A 21,554-nucleotide genomic window follows, 5' to 3' on the forward strand; every position below is an offset into this window, starting at 1 on the left:
GGAAAAAAATATAAGACAAGCAACAAATACATAAAAGTTGGCATCCTTCATCTATATCCCTACTAGTGCCTATGCACTCTTCTTTCTGAGTCCAAGACCAGTCAGTCTTTGCCTTTCCCAGATCTGCCCTGTAAAGGAATGCAGACTCACCCCTGCGGCACCTCCTGCTGGTCATTGGAAATTAGCTCTTTTCCAGCATGGAGGGCCCTCTGTAGGCCTTTGACCCCAGTATCCCTCACAGACCCCAGTGCCCCTTTCTCTGGGGTTCTGCCCCCCTGGCAGTACCCCTACACTCTGCCTCTGGGTCTCCCCTTCCTGGGGAACCCCCAACCCACTATCCCCACCTTGCCTCAATCTGGGCTACTGCTAGTCATCACCAAGCACCCGCTCCCTGGGGCAGACTGCAGTGTAAAGGCCATTCATCATAGGCAAGGGGGTTTGGACCTGTTGCCTTCCTCTGCCTCCCAGTACCTCTATGGGCCTTGGACCTGGCCCTACAGCCTGCGGAGTTGCCAGCCTGGAGCACCCCCACTCAGCCTGCTCCTTCCCCAGCACTGCACCACCCTCAGTACCCAGGCAGGCCCTACTCTCTCCCAGCCTGGAGAGAGACTCCATGGGTTTTTGGCTCATGGCCTTTTTATACAGGCCAGCTGGGGCTGCTTCCCCAATCAGCCAGCCACAGCCCTCTCCAGGGCTGCTTTTAACCCTTTCTATTTTAGGAGCAGGGTAGCCACCCCGCTACATGCCCTCATAATTTTTACTTTCACATAGGGTGACCAGAAAGTAAGTGTAAAAAATCAGGAAGGGGGTGGGGGGTAATAAGTGCCTATATAAAAATACCCTCCAAAATCAGGACTGTCCCTATAAAATTGGGACATCTGGTCACCCTACTTTCACAGGTAACTAACTTGCTGAAACCGTTTCACTAACTTCATGCTCTCAGCACAATGTTCAAAAGAAAAAAAAAGTGGGGGGGAGACCACATCTCACTCTAGAATGAACAAGTTAAATAAAATCAAAGAAATGCCTCTTTTCCAAACTGTTTTTGCTGCATATACATTTCTATGTCCTCATTCTTACCTCACTTTTTTCATTCTTGACTCTGACCTCCATGCACTCCTATTTCTTAAGGAGATAACATATCAAATAGAGCAATGTCTTACATTACTGTATAATGAATGTATAAAACTGTTACAACTATACACTTGCTTAATTTCTAAGGTTTGTAAAATGCTTGAACTGAAACTACTTTAAACATTTAGTGATGGGTTTTGTGACCAGGTTTAAACTCAGATCTGGTTCATTGAAAGATTTGTTATAGTTCATGAACGTTTCAAGTAAATTTGGACCAATTCATGGTTTTGCATTAAAAATTGGACAAAATTTGTGATTTCATGTGGGTTAAGCAGAAACCAGGTGAAGCCCAGTATTTTCACTGGTTTGCAATTAGGTTTCCAATTTAAAATGAAACTTGGAATACAGCCTTCATAGATTGAATCTTGGAAAAACATTCACATGAACTCCTGAAAAGCAAAACAACAGACTTTTGCGCAAATCTGCTCAATAAAAAAATAAAAAGCACTCATACAATATACACTCATCACAAAGGACTAAACATCACACTCCAGGATATTTCAGAAATTTGGTGTAGCCAAAAACTGCCACTGAACTTGCACATATAGTTCTATAACATTGATAAAGTTATGTTTTTTTAGTCCAAAATCACAGAGGCAACAGATACCAACATAATCAAGGCCTGATAACCACATTACATAGTCACAAATATAGAATGTGACAGTGTTTCTGTAGAAGTACTATAGAACTATATCCAGCAAGTTTCAGCCTTTGCAGAAAAGGCACTGCAGTCCATTGAGTAGTGCAAATATTTGAGATTGCTTTAACCATCTGCAAAACATTTTTAGTGACTAAATAACAATAGCAATAGCCTGCCAAATCCATGGAAAGTATTGGTGCCTAAAAAAATACAGCCCAACACATTCTGTGAAACCAGTGCTCTTTGTCAACAGCTGACAGAAATAGATTGGTTTTTAGTTTTCCTTAGGAGATCAGCCTTGGGGGGGTAAGGTGGGGGGAACCAAGTCTCTTCCTTTTAAAGAAAAATCCTAACTCAACAATAACACAAAGGTGGTATAAACAGAAATCAAACTTCAAATTAAAAAATGTGTGCCACATCTTGACTCTGCTGTGTGGAAGTAAGGGGAATGTTAGCCCATTGCTTTCTTTGCTTTCTCCACAACTGTCACTCTGCCATCCCCCTGTGGAACATAAGGGGAAGCACTTTCTCTCCCAGTTACACTTCCCAGTAGTCCAATCACTATGTATGGCAGTACTGTAAGATGTCTTTGAGATCACCATAGAGTCAGGCTCAGCAGTTGTATATAGCTGTTTCTGAGTGGGTGTTTCCTTGTCATAAGATTTCATTTTTCCTCTGGAGTTTCAGCGCTTGACTGGATTGTGAACCTATATAGGGCTCTGAGAAGAAACCTAAATCAGGATCTGGCCCTGTATATTAATGTAAATATGAGGCACCTCACCACCTTTTGCATATAGTACATAGTCTAGAAAAGAGGAGACACCACAGTGATACCTTCTTTTTTCCCTGTTTACCTTAACTATAAATATGGTATTAATATTAATATCCAGACTGATCAGAGTGTATTGTACTTTTCATCCAGTCTCACTTCTGGTAACAAGAGACAAACAGCTATTTCTCCCTTTCTCATGGTCAGCAGAAATGGTGGAGTTCTATGTTCCTGGATCACTTTTATGGACCCACATCTTGTTACCATAAGTTATTAAATCACTATAATAGTGGCTTCCTTTTGATGGCTAATGATTTACTGGAAGTAGCTGTTATCTCAACTTCCGAAAATGCCCAAGAAAACCCAATGACTTGCATAATTGTATTTAGTTGTTTTTGTTTTTGAAATTCGTATTGTGCCTGTTAAAAGTGTTGATTGACAACCCAGGAAACTAACATCCTTCCTTTGTCAATGAACAGATGTGTATGTTATGGGGTATTTGTCCAATAGGACCTAGACTGAGATCACCTGACAGTTCATTTAATAGATGGTAACAAGTTTTGGTTACTACCAACTAGGGCTGAATTTGGTAGAGGTAAAAGATTCTATATTCCGTTACCTTTTTCAGAACTAACAATTTCTTCTTAAGAAGAAGTAAATTTCGAGCAGGAGTGCACAACTTCTATTTACAGTAACTCCAGCACACAATTCTGAAAAGTTCCTTTTATATCATCAGCTGATGTTGTAGTAATTTAGCTGGAAGGAAATGACTCTTGGTTGCCTTGAAAAATATCTAGCCCCATTAAAGAGTAGATTTTTTTCTTGGTTTGTTCAAACACATTCTCTTAGAATGAGGCATGCCAAATATAAAATTTGAAACAATTGCAATTGAACACGAAATGCATTTATTTATAATATTTATTTGAAGTACAATTAATGCACATCAGCACAGGCATTTGCTATTTAACATGTGATTTATTCACATACACAAAAGAAAGTTAAAATACTATTACAAATTTTGGTACCATAGCCTTGGGGCCAACTTCAACCATCAGGTAAACATATGCAATTTCCTTTGAAACCTCTTATCTGAGGGCAGAATTTGCATCAGTGATAACATAATTAAGGCTGAAGCTCAGAAGTTTGTATCTTTAACTCATCCCTTTGTGTTTGAGTATTGCAATTCTTATGATATAGGAATTCACATGAGTTGGAGCTAAAATGCTTTTTCGTACATCAGATGGTGTACACTATAATTGCACACTAGGCCAAATTTTTCAACAACAGTGGTGTTCCATGGGATTTAAGGCAGTGCAGAATTTGCCCTAATGGGGAGAGCTAAGAACAGCGTTTCAGCCACTACTCCTACTTCATTTTCTGTTCTGGGCTATATTTTTGTGTGAATTTCCTTTTGTATTTACATGTAGTTAAAATAAATACCACATTAAAGTTTTTAAAAGTTCAGAGTATTTTAGAATGCATACCACTAACTCAATAGAGTTCAAGCTGTTATAGTCTGTGTAAATATGTATCAAGGGACATTTTTGAAACGGATATCACCATGAAAAACATTTAGAGGCTTCAGGACTAGGGCTGTCAAGTGATTAACAAAATTAATCATGATTAATTGCATGATTAATCACACTATTAAACAATAATAGTATACCATTTCATTTAAATATTTTTGGATGTTTTCTACATTTCTAAATATATTGATTTCAATTGCAACACAATACAAAGTATACAGTGCTCACTTTATATGTATTTTTATTACAAATATTTGCACTGTAAAAAAAGAAATTATTTTTCAATTCACCTAATACACATACTGTAGTATCTCTTTATCATGAAAGTTGAACTTACAAATGTAGAAATATAAAAAAAACATTCAAAAATAAAACAGTGTAAAACTTTAGAGCCTACAAGTCCACTTAGTCCTACTTTTTGTTCAGCCAATTGCTCAGACAGACAAATTTGTTTAAATTTGCAGGAGATAGTTCTGCCCGCTTCTTGTTTACAATGTCACCTGAAAGTGGGAACAGGCGTTCAGATGGCACTGTTGTAGCTGGCATCGCTACATATTCATGTGCCAGATGCACTAAAGATTCATATATCCCTTCATGCTTCAACCACTATTCCAGAGGACGTGCGTCCATGCTGATGAGGGGTTCTGCTCAATAACAATCCAAAGCAGTGCGAACCAATGCATGTTCATCTTTATTATCTGAGTCACATGCCACCAGAAGAAAGGTTGATTTTCTTGTTTGGTGGTTCGGGTTCTATAATTTCCACATCAAAGTGTTGCTCTTTTAAAACATTTGAAAGCATACTCCACACAAAATCTGTCCCTCTCAGATTTTGGAAGGCACTTCAGATTCTTAAATGTTGGGTCAAGCGCAATAGCTATCTTTAGAAATCTCACATTGGTACCTTCTTTGTGTTTTGTCAAATCTGCAGTGAAAGTGTTCTTAAAATGAACAACATGTGCTTGGTCATCATCTGAGACCGCTATAACATGAGATATATGGCAGAATGCTTGTAAAACCATGCAGTAGGAGACATACAATTTTCCCCCAAGGAGTTCACAAATTTAATTAATGCATTCTTTTTTAATGAGCATCATCCACTTGGAAGCATGTCCTCTGGAAAGGTGGCCAGAGCATGAAGGGACATAAACATGTTTAGTATATCTGGCACGTAAATACCTTGCAGTGCCATGCGAACGCCTGTTCTCACTTTCAGGTGACATTGTAAATAAGAAGCAGGCAGCATTACTTCCCATACATGTAAACAAACTTGTTTGTCTTAGCAGTTGACTGAACAAGAGGTAGGACTGAGTGGACTTGTAGGCTCTAAAATTTTACATCATTTTATTTTTGAGTGCAGTTATGTAACAAAAAAAATCTACATTTGTAAGTTGCACTTTCATGATAAACAGATTGCACTACAGTACGTGTATGAGATTAATTGAAAAATACAATATATTTTGTTTTTAATTTTAACACTGCAAATATTTGTAATAAAATAATAATATAAAGTGAGCACTGTACATGTTGTATTCTGTTGTAATTAGGGTGACCAGACAGCAAATGTGAAAAATCGGGACGGGGGTGGGGAGTAATAGGAGCCTATATAAGAAAAAGACCCAAAAGTCGGGACTGTCCCTATAAAATAGGGACATCTGGTCACCCTAGTTGTAATTGAAACCAGTATATTTGAAAATGTAGAAAAAGTCTTAAAAATATTAAATAAATTTCAGTTGTTTAACAGTGTGATTAAAACTGCAATTAATCACGATTATTTATTTTTTTAGTTAATCGGATGAGTTAACTGCTATTAATTGACAGCCCTATTTTTGACATACATACATTTTACCCCCACAGACTGTACTAGCTCTTAGATGGCATTTGTGTCTCTTGTGTAAAGACATTTCAAGGCAGTTTTAAGAATGTTCATTTTTTTTCACATTACTGAAACTACTTTTGGTTTTGCATACTTCACACTTAAATTAGGCTGAATGGATTTTTCTTTTTACAAATGAAAGTTTGACTCTCATTGTCAATTCAATTGTCAAATTTTAACCTTGGAATTGTTATGGCTTAGTAATAAACCCATATAAATCTTTTTCTTATGGAAAAGTAAAAAAAAAAAAGTGAGTGACTTATCTGTGTCAGCATAAATAGAAGTATTGTTTAGAAAAGTGAATGCAACAAAAAATTACTATAGAGGTTTGCAAAGAAAAAGTTGAAATGGAGCCATTTAAAATATATGTTTTACTGACAAGAAAATAAACTGTTAGGCTATGGCTAACCAAATGTAGGCTGTCAGGGAGCAGAGGGTATTCTTAATCTTCGTAATTGTTTCCTTGTACTCAAGTATGGAGAGCATCTATAGTCAACGGCAATGTTAAACAGCTCCAAGGGATGAGGTTGTGTCACCACTCTCCTTTCATCCTGGCCAGTGGCATAGGGGGAAGCATATCTTGCACCCTTTAAAAGGTGTTTCAGCTTCTTCTTTTCTGGGATACCACTGTCTCAGCAATGCCAGAGGCATTCTGGCTCAGTCAGTGAGAATGTCATTGGGATGGAGAGCCTTCACCACCCCACCCTTGCATGATTCTGACTGTAAAAGCCAGAATAGAGCCCTAAGGGCTGTCTTCAGCCCAATGTTACAATTTGCTAAATTCATACCATCTGCAGGGAAAATTAGTGAATGTTTGTTATAGCTGGATTCAATTTATAATGAGTTATGAAGAAAGAGTCATGAGGAAAAGAAATTAATCTTAGATACAGCACACCACCACAAATACACGTGTAACAAAGCATATAAGATTATTATATGTAAAACTAGCTTTAATTAGCTTTTAAAGATGTAAAATAATGCACTCTAAAATCAGGAATTTCCAAAAGTCAATGTTTCTGCCTCAGTACAAAGTAATTTTGCATAGCCTGCATATTTTAAAGAATAGGTGGGATAATATAAAGAGAAATATGTTAAGATTATTATTTAACAAGTAAATAAGTAATGCTGACAAGGTAACGCTGCAGAAGAAACCTTAATTTTTGGAGTTTCCTGACATGTTTTTTGATTTCTTAATTTTGTATTAATTATATATTTTGTATATAATTTAAAGGGGGGAAAAAAAGAAAAATTGGAGGGAGGAGGGAAAGACAGGAAAACATGCTTCTAAATTGCAACATCACCATAACTGGTTCATCTTAAAGTCAGGCAGCCTTACCTGAGGCATCCATAACAAACACCTTCTTAACTGAAGGAGTCTTTGGTGAACGCATTGTTGATATAAATTTCTTTTAACTGAATCATCCTTAACAAATACATCTTTACGTTAATCCTTATCGGTGTCCTTAACTAAACCGTCCTTAACAAACAATCCCTAAAATGTAGCAGAAAAATGAGAGATTTTTTTAACAAGCTTACATGAAAATATCAACTTTAAATGCTTAAATTATAAAAAATACTCTAAAAAATGTGTTTCGTTTTGGGTTATTTTCCCTTCCTCAGTACAGACTGTAAAAACAAGCCAAGGTTGATGTTTCCAGCTTCAGTTGCTTTATGTAAGCAGAAAATGCTCACTTGGAACATATGAGGAAATGTGGATCTCTTCATGCTAACATACCCAAAAACCAGCTAAGCTCAATTTTGCTCAAACTTTCTCTCTCTTTTTTTAAAACATCTATTTGGGTTGGGACCAAGGCTGGAAAAGACCATAAAAGAGATCTGAGAGAGTAATGGCTAATTGATTAAGTGGAGATTAGAATAAAAGTTAGAACTGAGCCTTAACTATAGCAGTTGGTGTTGGAGACTTCAATAATATTTTAAATGCAAATGGAAAATTGGAGTTGGTATTTTGATACTCTCTTTTTGACAACTTCTTGTGGAGGCAGAGAGCAAACTCCTGATCCTATGGGAGTTTTCCCACTGACTTCAGGAGGGCCAGGATTTCACACACGTATCTTCAGCTATACTGAAGCAACCCCCCTGACTCATTGCGTGAGTGTAATTGAAAGCAGAATTCAATCCAGGAAATACAATCTCTGCACATAATTCAATATTGTAATGTTGGATTAGTTTTAATTAACAAATAAGGCACACAATACTTCCAGCATTGAAATGCTATTTTGCAAGTATTCACAAATTAATTGTCCCATCTGAAGATGTTTTGAACAGGCAGGAACATTGGACTTAAAATAGCTTTTACCACTTTTTTGTGTGCAAACCTAAGATGTATCCCGCAGTGTGGACTGTTTAAAACTCATGTCACACTTTACTGAATGTTATATTCTGCAGATTGGCTACATTTCAAGATAAGTCATGAAGTATATAATGTATATAGTAAAGACGGGAATGAGCAAGATAACTTAATTTACATAGGAGTATGTGATGAGAATCAGAACTCTGTTTTATAGGAATTCTTGCTTTGCAGAAGGAAGAGATAAATAATGCACAGAATAATGTTTGTCATATGTTTGTGAATGAAAGTAATTTAATCTACTCAAAATTGAATGTAAATGCACATGAAAATCATACAGTGCGGCAGACTGACCTAGGTTCTTTGGATGATGAAGGGATCCTGGCCTGAATGATCTTTGCTTTTGTCTTGTCTAAACAACCAATGAGCATTTTGAAGTCTGACATCTTTTGAATCATGGAAACTGGAATCTTTGTATCTCTCACCTGCACCCAGCAGCCACAATCACCACACCACCACCCCCTTGCAGCCTGCACCACTCATCAGCATTTTTAAAGTGATTGCCTGCCTGCAGTAGGGCAGAGGGGTGTTTTTTAAGGCCTGCACTCATCACAGATCATCTTGGCTTTTGACCCAGCATTGTCATCCAGGTGATATGGGTGGTCTTAATTTGGATTAGAGAATCTGAGACTGTATGTTATTTCTGCCAATGCAGAATGAAATATGGAAAGGTATACTGTACTCAGGCTTGTATAGACTTCATTGGGCTCACAGATTAATGTCACTGTTGAATCAGCACTGCACATGTTCATCCCATTTTTCATGTATATAAAATATGTAAACAAATAAAGATATACCATGAAAGGAAAAATATTTCCTGATATTCAAGTGATATTTTTAAATCTCCTAGAAATATATTAGAAAATGAAATCTTAAAATAATTCATCTAGAATAATAAGATGTTATTGTAAATATATTATTGTACTTTTGGAAATTCTGGCAAACTGTAACAATAATTGGACTATTGTGAGTTGAAAGAAGGGGAAACCAGCATTAAATTTCCAAGCAGTCAGAATGATACAGACAAACTGAAATCTAAAAGATTTGTTCTTATCTAATTCAGTTTCTTCTGAAGTCTTACTTTGAATATTGTTTTTAAATATCTCTTTGGGGGCTTTGCTTACATTTTAAGCTGTCTGATTATGCCCTTGAACATAAGTCCAGAGACAAAACAGAGCTTAGCTGATAGCTAAAATGTACTACCAACATTTTAAACAAGGATTTTTTAAAATTTCTAGACAGGCCTGCTGGCATTAGTTTCCCTCCCTTTCTCCATTCTCCCCCAAATAAATAAACAAACATGAATCCATGAAAGTCTGGTTTGAACTGCGACTTTGACCAAATATACAAAGTATAGGGGGATGATTAAGTAAAAGCCTTCAATGGATATTTTAGGCTAATGTATAATATTGTTTGTTGTGAAGTAGATGGACAAGAGTTAAAACATAAAACTGCCTAGCGGCTTCTAGCATGGGGGTCCATTAAAGGTACAGTCCTGTTGATGCTAATTTATTGGTAGGCTTCAGTTGTTTAAGAAAGCTCATATAAACTCATTTTGCAAAAAATGATCTATTATTAGATGAAATGCCTTCTGTTACTGCCACTAGAGGAATAGCTTTGAATCAGGGTCCTGTCACAAATGGAATTATTTGATCTCAGTTCTATAGCATTTAGGTAACAGAATTATGAAGATTATACTGACATAATGAATAGGCTTTGCTCAGACCAGTGTAGTCCCCTTGAGACGACACAGATTCAGTGCACTGCTGTTCTCTTTCTTTGGTTGACATGAAGGATTTGATCTTCAGTACAGCCTGTCCCCGTGGTTTTGTGTGAATTATTCTTATTACTTGCAAAGCTCAGTGTAGCTGCATTTACAGAGCAGTTTAGCTTTGTTGGTTCTGGAAACGGATCTCTCATTAATTAGGCTGCTTAAACAGAAATCTCTGTCACTTCTGGTGGAACCTGTATTAAGGGGAATGGAATGGTAGACAAGAGTTTGTAAAGAACTGAATCTCTTTCTTCTAACTTTAAAATAATAGTTGCATTGTGTAATTAAAAGTTCATATGGGAATATGTGAACTAGCCTATATCCTTCTAGTCTACAGAATCCTTCATGCTGCATTTTCCTTTCTAGTCTCAAAATAAAGGTATATCTGTAAGCGTTGTACTTAAAATAGATATTTTAAAAATGTGAACTGTTTTTTTAGGTGACATCGAAGAGCCATACAGCATTACAGATTAAAGGCAAAGAAACCCTAAAAGCATCTAGTAATTTGTAGGACATTTCTCTCATACAGTGATGTAAAACATGAACTCAGAATAGTCATTCCTAAGACCATTTCCTTTTCCAATATGTTAAATTATAGGAAAACTTTATGTTACATGCCGGTTAATTGTGTTACTGCAAAGAGTTATATTAACAACATTATGGACATTACTCTCAATGGGAAGTATTATAGGGAAAGTGGGAGCATTCCTGTTATTATTCCTGTTTAATATCTATATTATGGTAACATCCAGATGCCTCTATCAGGATAGTGCCCCTATTGTGCCAAGCGCTGTACAACTATGTGTGAAAACACTACCCGTGTCCTGAAGAACATGTACTCTGAGAGAGTAAAACATGCCTTTTTATATCACCAGTATTTGTTATACTTATAGAAATAAGTGGAAGTCTAATAAACTGTTCAAATTGATTTTAATTCGATTAGCTATCCTATGATTATCCATGTAAAATAAAATGTTATGCTAAAAAGAATATAATCCCAATCTTTGGTTTTAAGTTAAACTTCAGATCATATTCCAGTAACAGATTCAAATCAACATACGGAGTTCATTTCCTTTTGGAAATTACAGTATAAATATTTAAGACCACATGTGGTGCTAGTGATAATTGTCATGGCAGGCCATTCTGACAGGGATATGTGGAGTGATTGTAAATACTTATTCTCCATCTTAATGTAACTTTCTACTTTTTGAATTTTTTCTTGGCACACAGTTAACAAATATCAAATTGAAATAATAAACTAGAGTTTTCACATGGGGTGGAGGGGAAGTAAATTATTTCAGTCATATAGGAACTTTCTTATACATTTCTTAGTCAAACTCAGTATCAGAATACACTATTTCAGCTGGCAGAGAGAGAGGGTGTCAGTCCCCAGACCTCTAACAGATGACTGTCTCGTGGAGTAATTTTGTCTGTTTCTATTAAACATCCATCCATCTGCATTTTTGTAAGTGCAACATTGCAAACATGAATACTTAGATGGTGTTCAATGCCTCTTGTGAAGTACTGAGCATTAGCTCCCCAGTTACTTGGCACCTTGCGGGGTCAGGTTCTTAATTTGGATGAAACACCTCTTGAAGTGTCAGGAATAGTTTTCCTATGCTGTCAGCAATAGATATATTGTACTGTATATAGAGCATAGTAATGAATGATGATGTTTTTCCCATAATGCAGTTTTCCAACTGAAAATGATATTTGTTCATAAAACTAAAATATATACTCCTCCTCCTAGGGTGAGAAGGGAGATAAAGGAGAACCAGGACCTGAAGGCATTCATGGAAAAGATGTAAGTTGATTGATAACAACAGTCTATAATTTATAACTTTTTTTATGCTTACATATAAATAGCTTACATTATAAATTACATCCTCCAATAGAAAGCAGAAGACAAAATTGCTAGTTTAGGGAATACACATGCTGCGTTGAAAAGTAACAGTGGATTTCCTCTATAATTCTTTGACTGTCTTCCATTCTAAAACTTTCTTGATTAACTGTTAAAAAAGGAGAGAGAGAGAGATTAGTGACTAGGATGTCCAAAAGAGTTGTCATTTCCGTTAGGTTTTAATCAGACTGATTTGCGTGAGGTTAAACATAAAATGAAACAGTAGAATGTAATGTAACAGTAGAAAATGTTACTTACACAGAAACAATGAGTGTATGGTAAAGCAGTAAAAATAAGTACTATACCTTAGGAAAAGAGAGAGAAGGGGTTGTGAAAGCTGGTAGAGCTTGGAAGCTAAACTGGGGAAGAAAATTTCAGGAGCAGAACTAGGAAACATTTGTGTGAGGTTTGAGATAATTTAATGGGGGAGTCAGAGGTCAGGGAGCACCTAGGAATTACTGGTCGAGTGCCATGAAGGAAACTGAAACAAGTTTGGAGGTTGGAAATGAGTCCCGGGGATATGTGTGTTTACTGTTTGTTTGTTTTGGATTTTTTTGTGAGGGAGAGGGATTTTTTGGAGTCAGGGGGAAGCTGATGCTGGATCCTTGATGCGTGAGAAGGAAAAAGGGTTTGCTGGCTAGGGTGAAAGGTGACTATAGGGCAGAGGAGTTTTGTATTTGGAATAGTGTGCAGCAGTTAATCCAGATTTCAATTGCACCAGAGGCTTCCACCAACACTTAAAGCTTCATAGGGACATGCCAAGGCACCTGATTATGTGGGCAGCCTCTTAGCTATCTCCCACATTGCTGCACAAAGTATTGTGCATATACTGGAGAATTCAGCAAGATGGTTTTAGCACCTACCCTAGTGCATCCCCTTCAGGAGTATCATCATGTCTCTTTTACAAGCCAGGTCTCTGTTTTGCTAGAAGTCTGGGATCTCCATGGGGAAAGCAGCAGGGCTGCTTTAAACCATCATTGCCAGTCTGCATCAAACCACAAAGCCTTCAAGCATGTTCAGGTAAAGGGAAGAAAATTCTTTCAGCATGGGATCTCTTGCAGAAAACCAGTATCTGTCATTTGAATCTTCCTCACTTCCTCCCTGCGCCCCCTTCTCTCTTGGACTGTGATATCTCTTGAGAAGCTGCTCAGGTGAGGGGCATAATACTGGCACCTTTTCCCCTTAGTGAGTCCTACTTCTGCCTGAAAAGAAAGGAAAAGAGGAGCAGGCAGAAAATTTTGATTGTTTTTTTCCTCCCCAGCTCAGTCCCAAAATGATGACTCAGAAGGTTTTAACAGCAAGACTACAACAAATTATTATTTATTTTGCCCTCCTAGGTCCTGTCTGTGACCTCCTAGGCTAGGGTCAGCCTAGGTTAGGTCCTGATTCTGCCAGGTATCAATTCTGCAAATGTAGAGAGCCTGAAAGGGGTGTTGATGGCACTCAGCATGTCACAGAAAGCTGTTCAGCTGGAGGAGCTGAACCTGGTTGTATAGATTCTGTTGAAAACTAGAAACATTATCATGATCAGATCTGGAAGTCAGGAGAATTAGTTAGCGAAACATCTTTAGCCACTTTGCCAGTGGGAGATTCAGCTCCTGATGCTAAAGTACTTTGATAGTGTATGTCGTGTTTGCTAATAGCTGTGAACAATGAGTATCATTAATTGCATTGAAGCCTGACATGCAGTTTCTAGCTTTTTTTAAAACATGCTTCCCATTTATGGCACTCTTTATTTCAGTTGACTTTTTTATATGGTGTATATTCTTTGCAGAAAAGGTTTGGGGTTTTTTCCTTATGTTAGGGAGCTATATTTTTACACCACATATCCAGTTTTTCTGAAGCCCAGCATCTCCCACACTTCTTGATATCTGGGCTGCTCTTTTCTCTCTTGCATAATGACAGGTTTCAGAGTAGCAGCCGTGTTAGTCTGTATCCGCAGAAAGAAAAGGAGGACTTGTGGCACCTTAGAGACTAACACATTTATTTGAGCATAAGCTTTCATGAGCTACAGCTCACTTCATTGGATGCATGCTCCCTCACCCCGCCTCTTCCAGCCCCTGCTCCGCCTGAGGCCCCACCCATATTGCAAAATCAGCTACTGCACAAAGTACTTGATTTTGTGTCATGGTGTGAACCCCAGGCATCATAGGTAATATAGAATCATAGAATCATAGAATATCAGGGTTGGAAGGGACCCCAGAAGGTCATCTAGTCCAACCCCCTGCTCAAAGCAGGACCAATTCCCAGTTAAATCATCCCAGCCAGGGCTTTGTCAAGCCTGACCTTAAAAACCTCTAAGGAAGGAGATTCTACCACCTCCCTAGGTAACGCATTCCAGTGTTTCACCACCCTCTTAGTGAAAAAGTTTTTCCTAATATCCAATCTAAACCTCCCCCACTCCTCCCCATATCTTTTTCTTCTTCAAGTAGTGTCCTTGTGGGTGCTCCATGCTCAAGGTGCGCATGCGTCTCTTGAGCCCTTGACAGGAGATTTCTAATTAGCAGTGCCTGTTTGGCCCGTATAACGTGTCCTATGCCTTCTGGCGGCAGATACTGAGCCTACATAGGGGTGCATGGGCAAACCACCCCCAGTTGCTTCTGTACCACCTCTACCCAAGACAGAACATTAGCAGGTCTGCTTGGAGCGTACTCTGTTTTTCTCTTTACTTTTAGTAAAGTTAGTTCAGTTAGCATTGTTGTTAGCCTTCGTATAGTGAGTTTAGATGAGAGAGCTGTTTTCCCTCTCTTTTCCCTAAGGAGATCTGTTTTCGTCTGGTGGGGTAGGCCTACTTTCCCAGGCTTCAAATGTTGCCTGTCTTGCCAAGAGGCCATATCAATGAGCAGTGGACACTCCAAGTGTGTCCACTGCCTGGGAGAGTCTCTTATCTTCCAAAAGTGCTCTTTTTGTGTAGCCCTTAAGGCTAGGACTAGAGAGAATAGGGAGATAAAGTTCAGACTGTTGATAATCGAACATTCCCTGCAACCATTTTCTGAGCCATATATCTGACTCTGGACAGTCCCAGTAACCCGTTAGTGTTGGGACCTGCTTCCTCTAAGAAAGGGAAGACTTTGGAGCACTTTGGGAAGACTCTCAAAAAGAGGAACTTGGACTCTTTATCTAAGGAGCCAGCTCCAAAAAGACCAGGTCCTTGGAGCTCCAGGGAGAGGAAACACAACACCTCCATTAGTAAGGGGAGGCACAGATTACCATTGAGCTCAGCCCTGTTGTCAGCTCCGAAGCATTCCACTCAGCCATTGGTGCAGTAACACACCTTAACCCAGCGACTGGTACTGATGCAAATAGCTCAGCCGGGGGTGCCTGTACAAGCTGTACTCTCGGTAATGAGCAAACACGACAAAGCCTGCAGAACACTCAGCATTCCTGGTACTGTCATCTCCAGTCACAGCAACTTCGGCTATGGTGTCAGTCTAGGGCCCTTTCTGATCCATCAAGAGTTCTGGTATTCAAGGGATCTCTTGGTATCGAATGAACAAGAGCCCCATTGTTGTCAGGTACCAAGCACTTCATGGTACTGAGACCTCAGTCTCTGAGTGGCCTCTCCCGGGCACAGGACTCTACTCCATCCTCATTAATATGCCCCAACCCCATGGGATGATGTGGAGGAAGAAGAGGACTCCCAGTTGGTCTCCTCAATTTCTTGTCAGGGGTTATCCTACATACCTCTTTGGGAATCTGCCTTCATGAAGGGAGGACTTTGCGGCAAATCAAGCATGGTTTGACCAGCCCTGTATGCCATCCCCTCTCCCTTATGGACCTCCACAGTGGCCATATTGAGATCTGTAGGCTGCCTATCGGCAATAGTTCAATAAACCACTGGTACTGTCACAGTAGCTGACCTGGGTTCCACATCCACCCTCTACCCCTCCAAGTCAGGAGGAAACATTTGAGGAGTCAGAAGTCCAGGTTAATGAGGAAGTCACCCTTGAAACTCCCATTTTGTCATTGCCCGTTGAGGTGCTTATGCCTCCCCCTCCTCCCATTGCCGATGACTTTAGGCAATTCCAAGACCTCATTAGAAAGGTAGCGGATGCTCTGTGGATCCCTCTTGAGGAGGTCAGAGACCAGCAGCATATGCTGCTTGACATTTTGTAGTCAGCAACACTCTCCAGAGTGGCACTACCCATTAATGAGGCTCTTCTGGATCTTGCCAACATGGTATGACAAACACTGGCCACTATTCCAACAACATGCAAAAGGGCAGACAAGAAGTATTAGGTGCCCCCTGAGGACTGTGGCTTCTTGTTTTCCTATCCCCCACCTACCTCCCTTGTGGTGGATGTTCTGACTGAACGGGGTAGATGGCACTTTTTCAGGGCTGCTACCTCTGACAAGGACCAAAAGTGACTATAACCGTGGACAAAAGTCTTCTCATCTGCAACCATGCAGTTCTGGATCATGAACTATCAGGTGCTCATTGTTAAATATACCTTCATAAATTACAGCAAGCTCATGGCCTTTGTTCAACATCTGCCTGCAGGAAACCATTCCCATCTATAAAAAGAAAAGGAGTACTTGTGGCACCTTAGAGACTGACCAATTTATATGAGTATAAGCTTTCGTGAGCTACAGCTCACTTCATCGGATGACAAAAGCTTATGCTCAAATAAATTGGTTAGTCTCTAAGGTGCTACAAGTACTCCTTTTCTTTTTGCGAATACAGACTAACACGGCTGTTACTCTGAAACCATTCCAATCTATGTTGCTGAGGGTCAGCTGTTGGCCAAAATGGCTCTTCAAGCATCCTTGAACACTGTAGATACTGCTGCCAGGTCCCTCTCCATGTTAGGTAGTTGTGTCCATGGTGTCCAGTTGTGTCCTGGCTTCAGGTTTTGGGGTTTCCAAGAGCGGTCCAAAATACATCAGAGACCTCCCCTTTGATGGTCACAGACTCTTCTTGTAGACCACAAATGATTCTCTGCATGTGCTTAAGGACTCCAGGGTGACCCTATGTTTCTTGGGCATCTATATATGAACAAGAAGTGTTTCAGTAAGTTACAGGCTTCCCCAAGATCATATCCTGCTCAATTCTTGGGGTACCAAAGACCTGTGGAAACCCCTGAAAGATGCAGAAGTTTCAGAGGAGGAGGGCGGCCAAGCCTCCCTCCATGACCACTCGGGTGTCATCCAAACAGCACTTTTGATGGGTTGGTCAAGCCGCTCCTCTGGCTTTACAGTTGCGCTCTTTAGCCCACCTCCCTCCCTTTGGGGACCACCTTGTCCATTTCCACCTGGCTTGGGAGCAGATCTCCACAGACCAATGGGTCTTGGAGGTCATAATATCAGGCTACACCATCCAATTTTTGACTGTGACACATGGCCAGAAAGGCTTAAGCATCCTGCAGGATAAATGACCCAAATTCAATCTTTAGGAAGATATTGGTAGATGTTTGTGTTTTTTGTGCATTTACATATCTATTGTTAGAGTTTGACAATGTAATCTAACAGTTGCGGTCTATTCTGTATTCTGCTAATTCAGAGATCAAAAGGAGAACTTAACATTTAAATGAACTGTAAATATAGTGATATCACTGTATTGATCTCTCTTTTAAATGCATAGCCAATCACCTGCGAATGGTGAAAAACAAACAACTGCCATATGTTAACCCTGCAGCTAATTACTGGTGATCCTTAGGAAATAGGTTTACTTCAAAGTCTCAATGATTGCCTATTGTTCGCCTAAGGACTCTGTGCTGTCAAGAGAAGGTCTGGAACTGTAAAAAACCCTTGGAACCTGATCCTTTCATCTCAGATCTGCTTGATGCGTTATGCAGGGGAATCTTGAGTCATAAGACTGAGATCTCCAGTCCTATGTGGGTCACCCTGGATATGAACATTGGACTGAATCTATGGACTAATGCAACTAACTATTTGCAACTCCGAAGTTCACTATCTCTACCGTGAAACTGATCTCAAATCTGTACTTGTGTCTGTATGTATACTGATCTTTTAACCAATATTCTCTCCTTTTCTTTTTAAATAAATTTTAGTTTAGTTAATAAGAATTGGCTGTAAGCGTGTATTTGGGTAAGATCTGGAATATTCATTAACGTGGGAGGTAATGTGTCTGATCCTTTGGGATTGGTAGAACTTTCATATTTGACTTGGCTGTCTGGGAGGGAGCCCAAAGGCTGGGTTACTTTTGATGGAACTGTGTTTTGGCTTCTGCGTAACCAGTAAGGTATTATAGAAGCTGTTATGTGTTTGCATGGTAAATCTAAGTATAGGGATATCCACCAGCTTTGGGGATTGTCTGCTTGTAGCATGGCGCGCACTCGCTGCCAAGGCACCTCCTGCTGGTTAGTCCAGGAATTAGCTCATCTCAGCCTTGGAGTGCCTCCTGCTGGCTGGTATCTCCCTACCGGTACCTGCTTTCTCATCAATCTCCACCACTGTACTTCAGGCACTTCAGGCCCCCTTATCTTGTGGTACTGCCCTGCAGCAGTGCCCCCAAGTTCTGGGTCTCCCCTCCCAGGGGAACCCCCTACCGCTGTGCCCACCTTGCCTCAGTGGCTACTGCTAGTCATCATCTAGTCCCCTTTCTCTGGCCACTCATCATTGGCAAGGGGGTTGGACCTGCTGCCTTTCTAGCCCAGCTGTCTCCCTACAGCCCCAGTACCTCCTTAGGCCTTCCTGCCAGGCCTCAGCTCCGCCTGTCCCTTCCCCCGCACTGCTCTAATGAAGGTATCCTGTCTCTCCTAGGCAGCTAGGTCCTTCTCACTCCAGGGCTGGAGTGAGACTCACTCGGCTCCTTACTCACAGCCCTCTTATCAGGGTCAGCTGTGCCCTTATTGAGCTGGCCCCAACTGTGGCCAGCTACCTAGCCAGCTTTCCTCAGCTGCTCTCACTCCTTTTATCCCAGGAGTGGGCTAACTGCCCCGCTACGCTGCTCCATTCTTTGCAGTTTGCCCTAATTGAGTAACCTCAGTGTGGCCCCCCGGGACCCTGGTCACAGACACTCACTCCCTTCTAACCTCTTCCCCGTCCTCTGCAGCAACCCCTCTTACCAAAGAAGAACAGAGATTGGAGGCTGATCTTAGATAGCTGAACAAGTTTGTGAAGCCAGGAATGTTGAAGGTAAGATCCTCTTTCTCTGAAGCAGGAATTATAGTAACTCATAACTTTAATTCCTGCATATAAGAATTATACATATAATAACTCATAACTATAATTCCTGCATTAGAGGAAGGGGATTGGTTTTATTTCCTGGACCTGTAATACACCTTCTTCCATATAGCCATTCATACATCATGTAGGAAATACCTAGGATTTACTGGTTTCAGAGCAGCAGCTGTGTTAGTCTGTATCCTCAAAAAGAAAAGGAGTACTTGTGGCACCTTAGAGACTAACAAATTTATTTGCGCATAAGCTTTCGTGAGCTACAGCTCACTTCATCGGATGCATGCTGTAGCTCACGAAAGCTTATGCTCAGATAAATTTGTTAGTCTCTAAGGTGCCACAAATACTCCTTTTCTAGGATTTACTGTGGGCCAAAATTACTTCCAGTACCAAGTGCTTCTCTTTGGCCTATCTTCGGCCCCAAATGTGTTCTTGAAGGTTTGAGCAGTCATGATATCTTACCTTCAATAGAAAGTGATTCTCATCTTCCTGTGTTTCAACAACTGGCTTCTCAAAGGCTGCTCTTTCTAGGCAGTGGAGTTATCCATTGAAAGGCCCTTGCTCTGTTCTGAGAGTTGGGCCTACAACTAAACGTAAAGAAGTCCACATTAGTACCAGTGCATGGAATTCAGCTCACAGAAGTCTACTTGGACTCGCAGGCAGCCAGAGCGTACCTCCCTTTAGACAGATTTATGGCTCTGTCAGAACTGGTAAGGACAATTCAGGGAAGCCCTCAGATATCAATAGGAAACTGTTTTCAGCTCTCTGGCCATCTCACAGCGTCACCTTTGTGACCAGTCATGCAAGGTTACACCTCCACTGTTTGTTTCCAAGGTTGGTTGAGAACTGCTTATTCCCTGATCAGAGACACCTTGTTCAGGCAGGGGACAGATGCCTTGCATGTCAGGAACTCCCTGAACTAATGGAAAGGTAAATTGCCTGTCTGTGCAGGCATACCTTTCTGCTACCCAACCCCATCAGTGACTAACAACCGATGCATCCATATTGGGGTGGGGAGCCCACTTTGGTGTCCTCACAGATGATTGACCCATGAAATAGGTCTCCACATCAACCTGTAGGAACTCAGAGAGGTCATGAATACTTGTCTCCATTTCCTGCCCTTCATCAGGAGCAGAGTGATCAGGATCATGACAGACAACATGTCCTGCATGTTTTACATCAACAAGCAGGACAGAGCAACATCACCCTCCTTGTGTGCTGAAGTTATAAAGCTCTGGAACTGATTCATAGCCAACCAGATCCAGATTTCATAGCCTACTTTCTAGACATCCAAAACACCATTGCTGATGCCCGCAGCAGACACTTCTCCTATGACTGTGTATGGGAGCTGGATTCTCAGGTCCTCCAGGACATATTCCAGAGATGGGGTAGGTCTTTTTGCTACCTACACAAACAGGAAGTGTCCTCTCTTCTATTAAAGGGAGCATTTGGGTTATCACTACCTGGGGTGTGCCTTCCTTCTACCAAGGAAGAGGAATCTGTCTATGCCTTTTCCCCAACACTTCTAATTCTAAGAGTGATGAATAAGGTCAGGTACGACAAAGGCCAGAGTTAGTCTCATAATACCTCCCTGGCCAAGACAAGCTTACCTGCTTCAGTTCTGTGTCCAGCGACCAGTCTAACCACAAAGCTATCAACCATTCTCCATCTCCTGTCTCAGGACGCAGATCATGCACTTCACCCCAGTTTGGTGGTTATGTCTCTCAGGGCCTGGCTCCAGGATGGCCCTAGAGAATAGAGGTTTCCTGCTCTACAGATGTACTGCAGATGTTACTGCACAATAGAAAGACATCCACCTGCACTACTTGCCTGCAGAAATAGAAGAGATTCACCCACTGGTGTGGTCATTGTTACCTTTCTCTGTCCCTTATCCTGACTTACTTGCTGGATCTGAAGACAACTGGGTTATCCATCAACTTGGTTAAGGTACATTTGGCTGTTATATCAGTCTTTCATCCCCGGTGAAGGGATTTTCCATTTTTGCTCACCCAGTATCACCAAGGTTTATCAAGGGTCTGAGTAATCTCTTTTCCTATATTAGACACACCACCCCTTCTTGGGACCTCAAACTAGTTCTTAACTACCTTGTGAGACCTTCATTTGAATCAATGACTACCTGCTCCTTTCTTCATTATCTGTGAAGACGGCCTTCCTACTTGCCATCACGTTGGTCCATAAGGTAGGGAGACTGGGGCTTTGATGGCTTATATCATAGAATCATAGAATATCAGGGTTGGAAGGGACCTCAGGAGGTCATCTAGTCCAACCCCCTGCTCAAAGCAGGACCAATTCCCAATTAAATCATCCCAGCCAGGGCTTTGTCAAGCCTGACCTTAAAAACTTCTAAGGAAGGAGATTCTACCACCTCCCTAGGTAACGCATTCCAGTGTTTCACCACCCTCCTAGTGA

At 40.5% G+C, this 21,554-nt stretch overlaps 1 protein-coding gene across 1 annotated transcript in view; it reads left to right on the forward strand.

The window, feature by feature from the left end:
• COL19A1 (collagen type XIX alpha 1 chain) overlaps positions 1-21,554 on the forward strand; it is a 320,803-nt gene that overhangs the window by 115,162 nt on the left and 184,087 nt on the right. Inside the window, exon 13 of the mRNA XM_084624334.1 lies at positions 11,835-11,888. Coding sequence (XP_084480460.1) covers positions 11,835-11,888 — 54 coding nt within the window. The remainder of the gene's footprint in view (positions 1-11,834; positions 11,889-21,554) is intronic.

Source organism: Lepidochelys olivacea (assembly GCF_965140295.1).
Source record: "Lepidochelys olivacea isolate rLepOli2 genome assembly, chromosome: 3".
NCBI classification, from domain to species: Eukaryota; Metazoa; Chordata; order Testudines; family Cheloniidae; genus Lepidochelys; species Lepidochelys olivacea.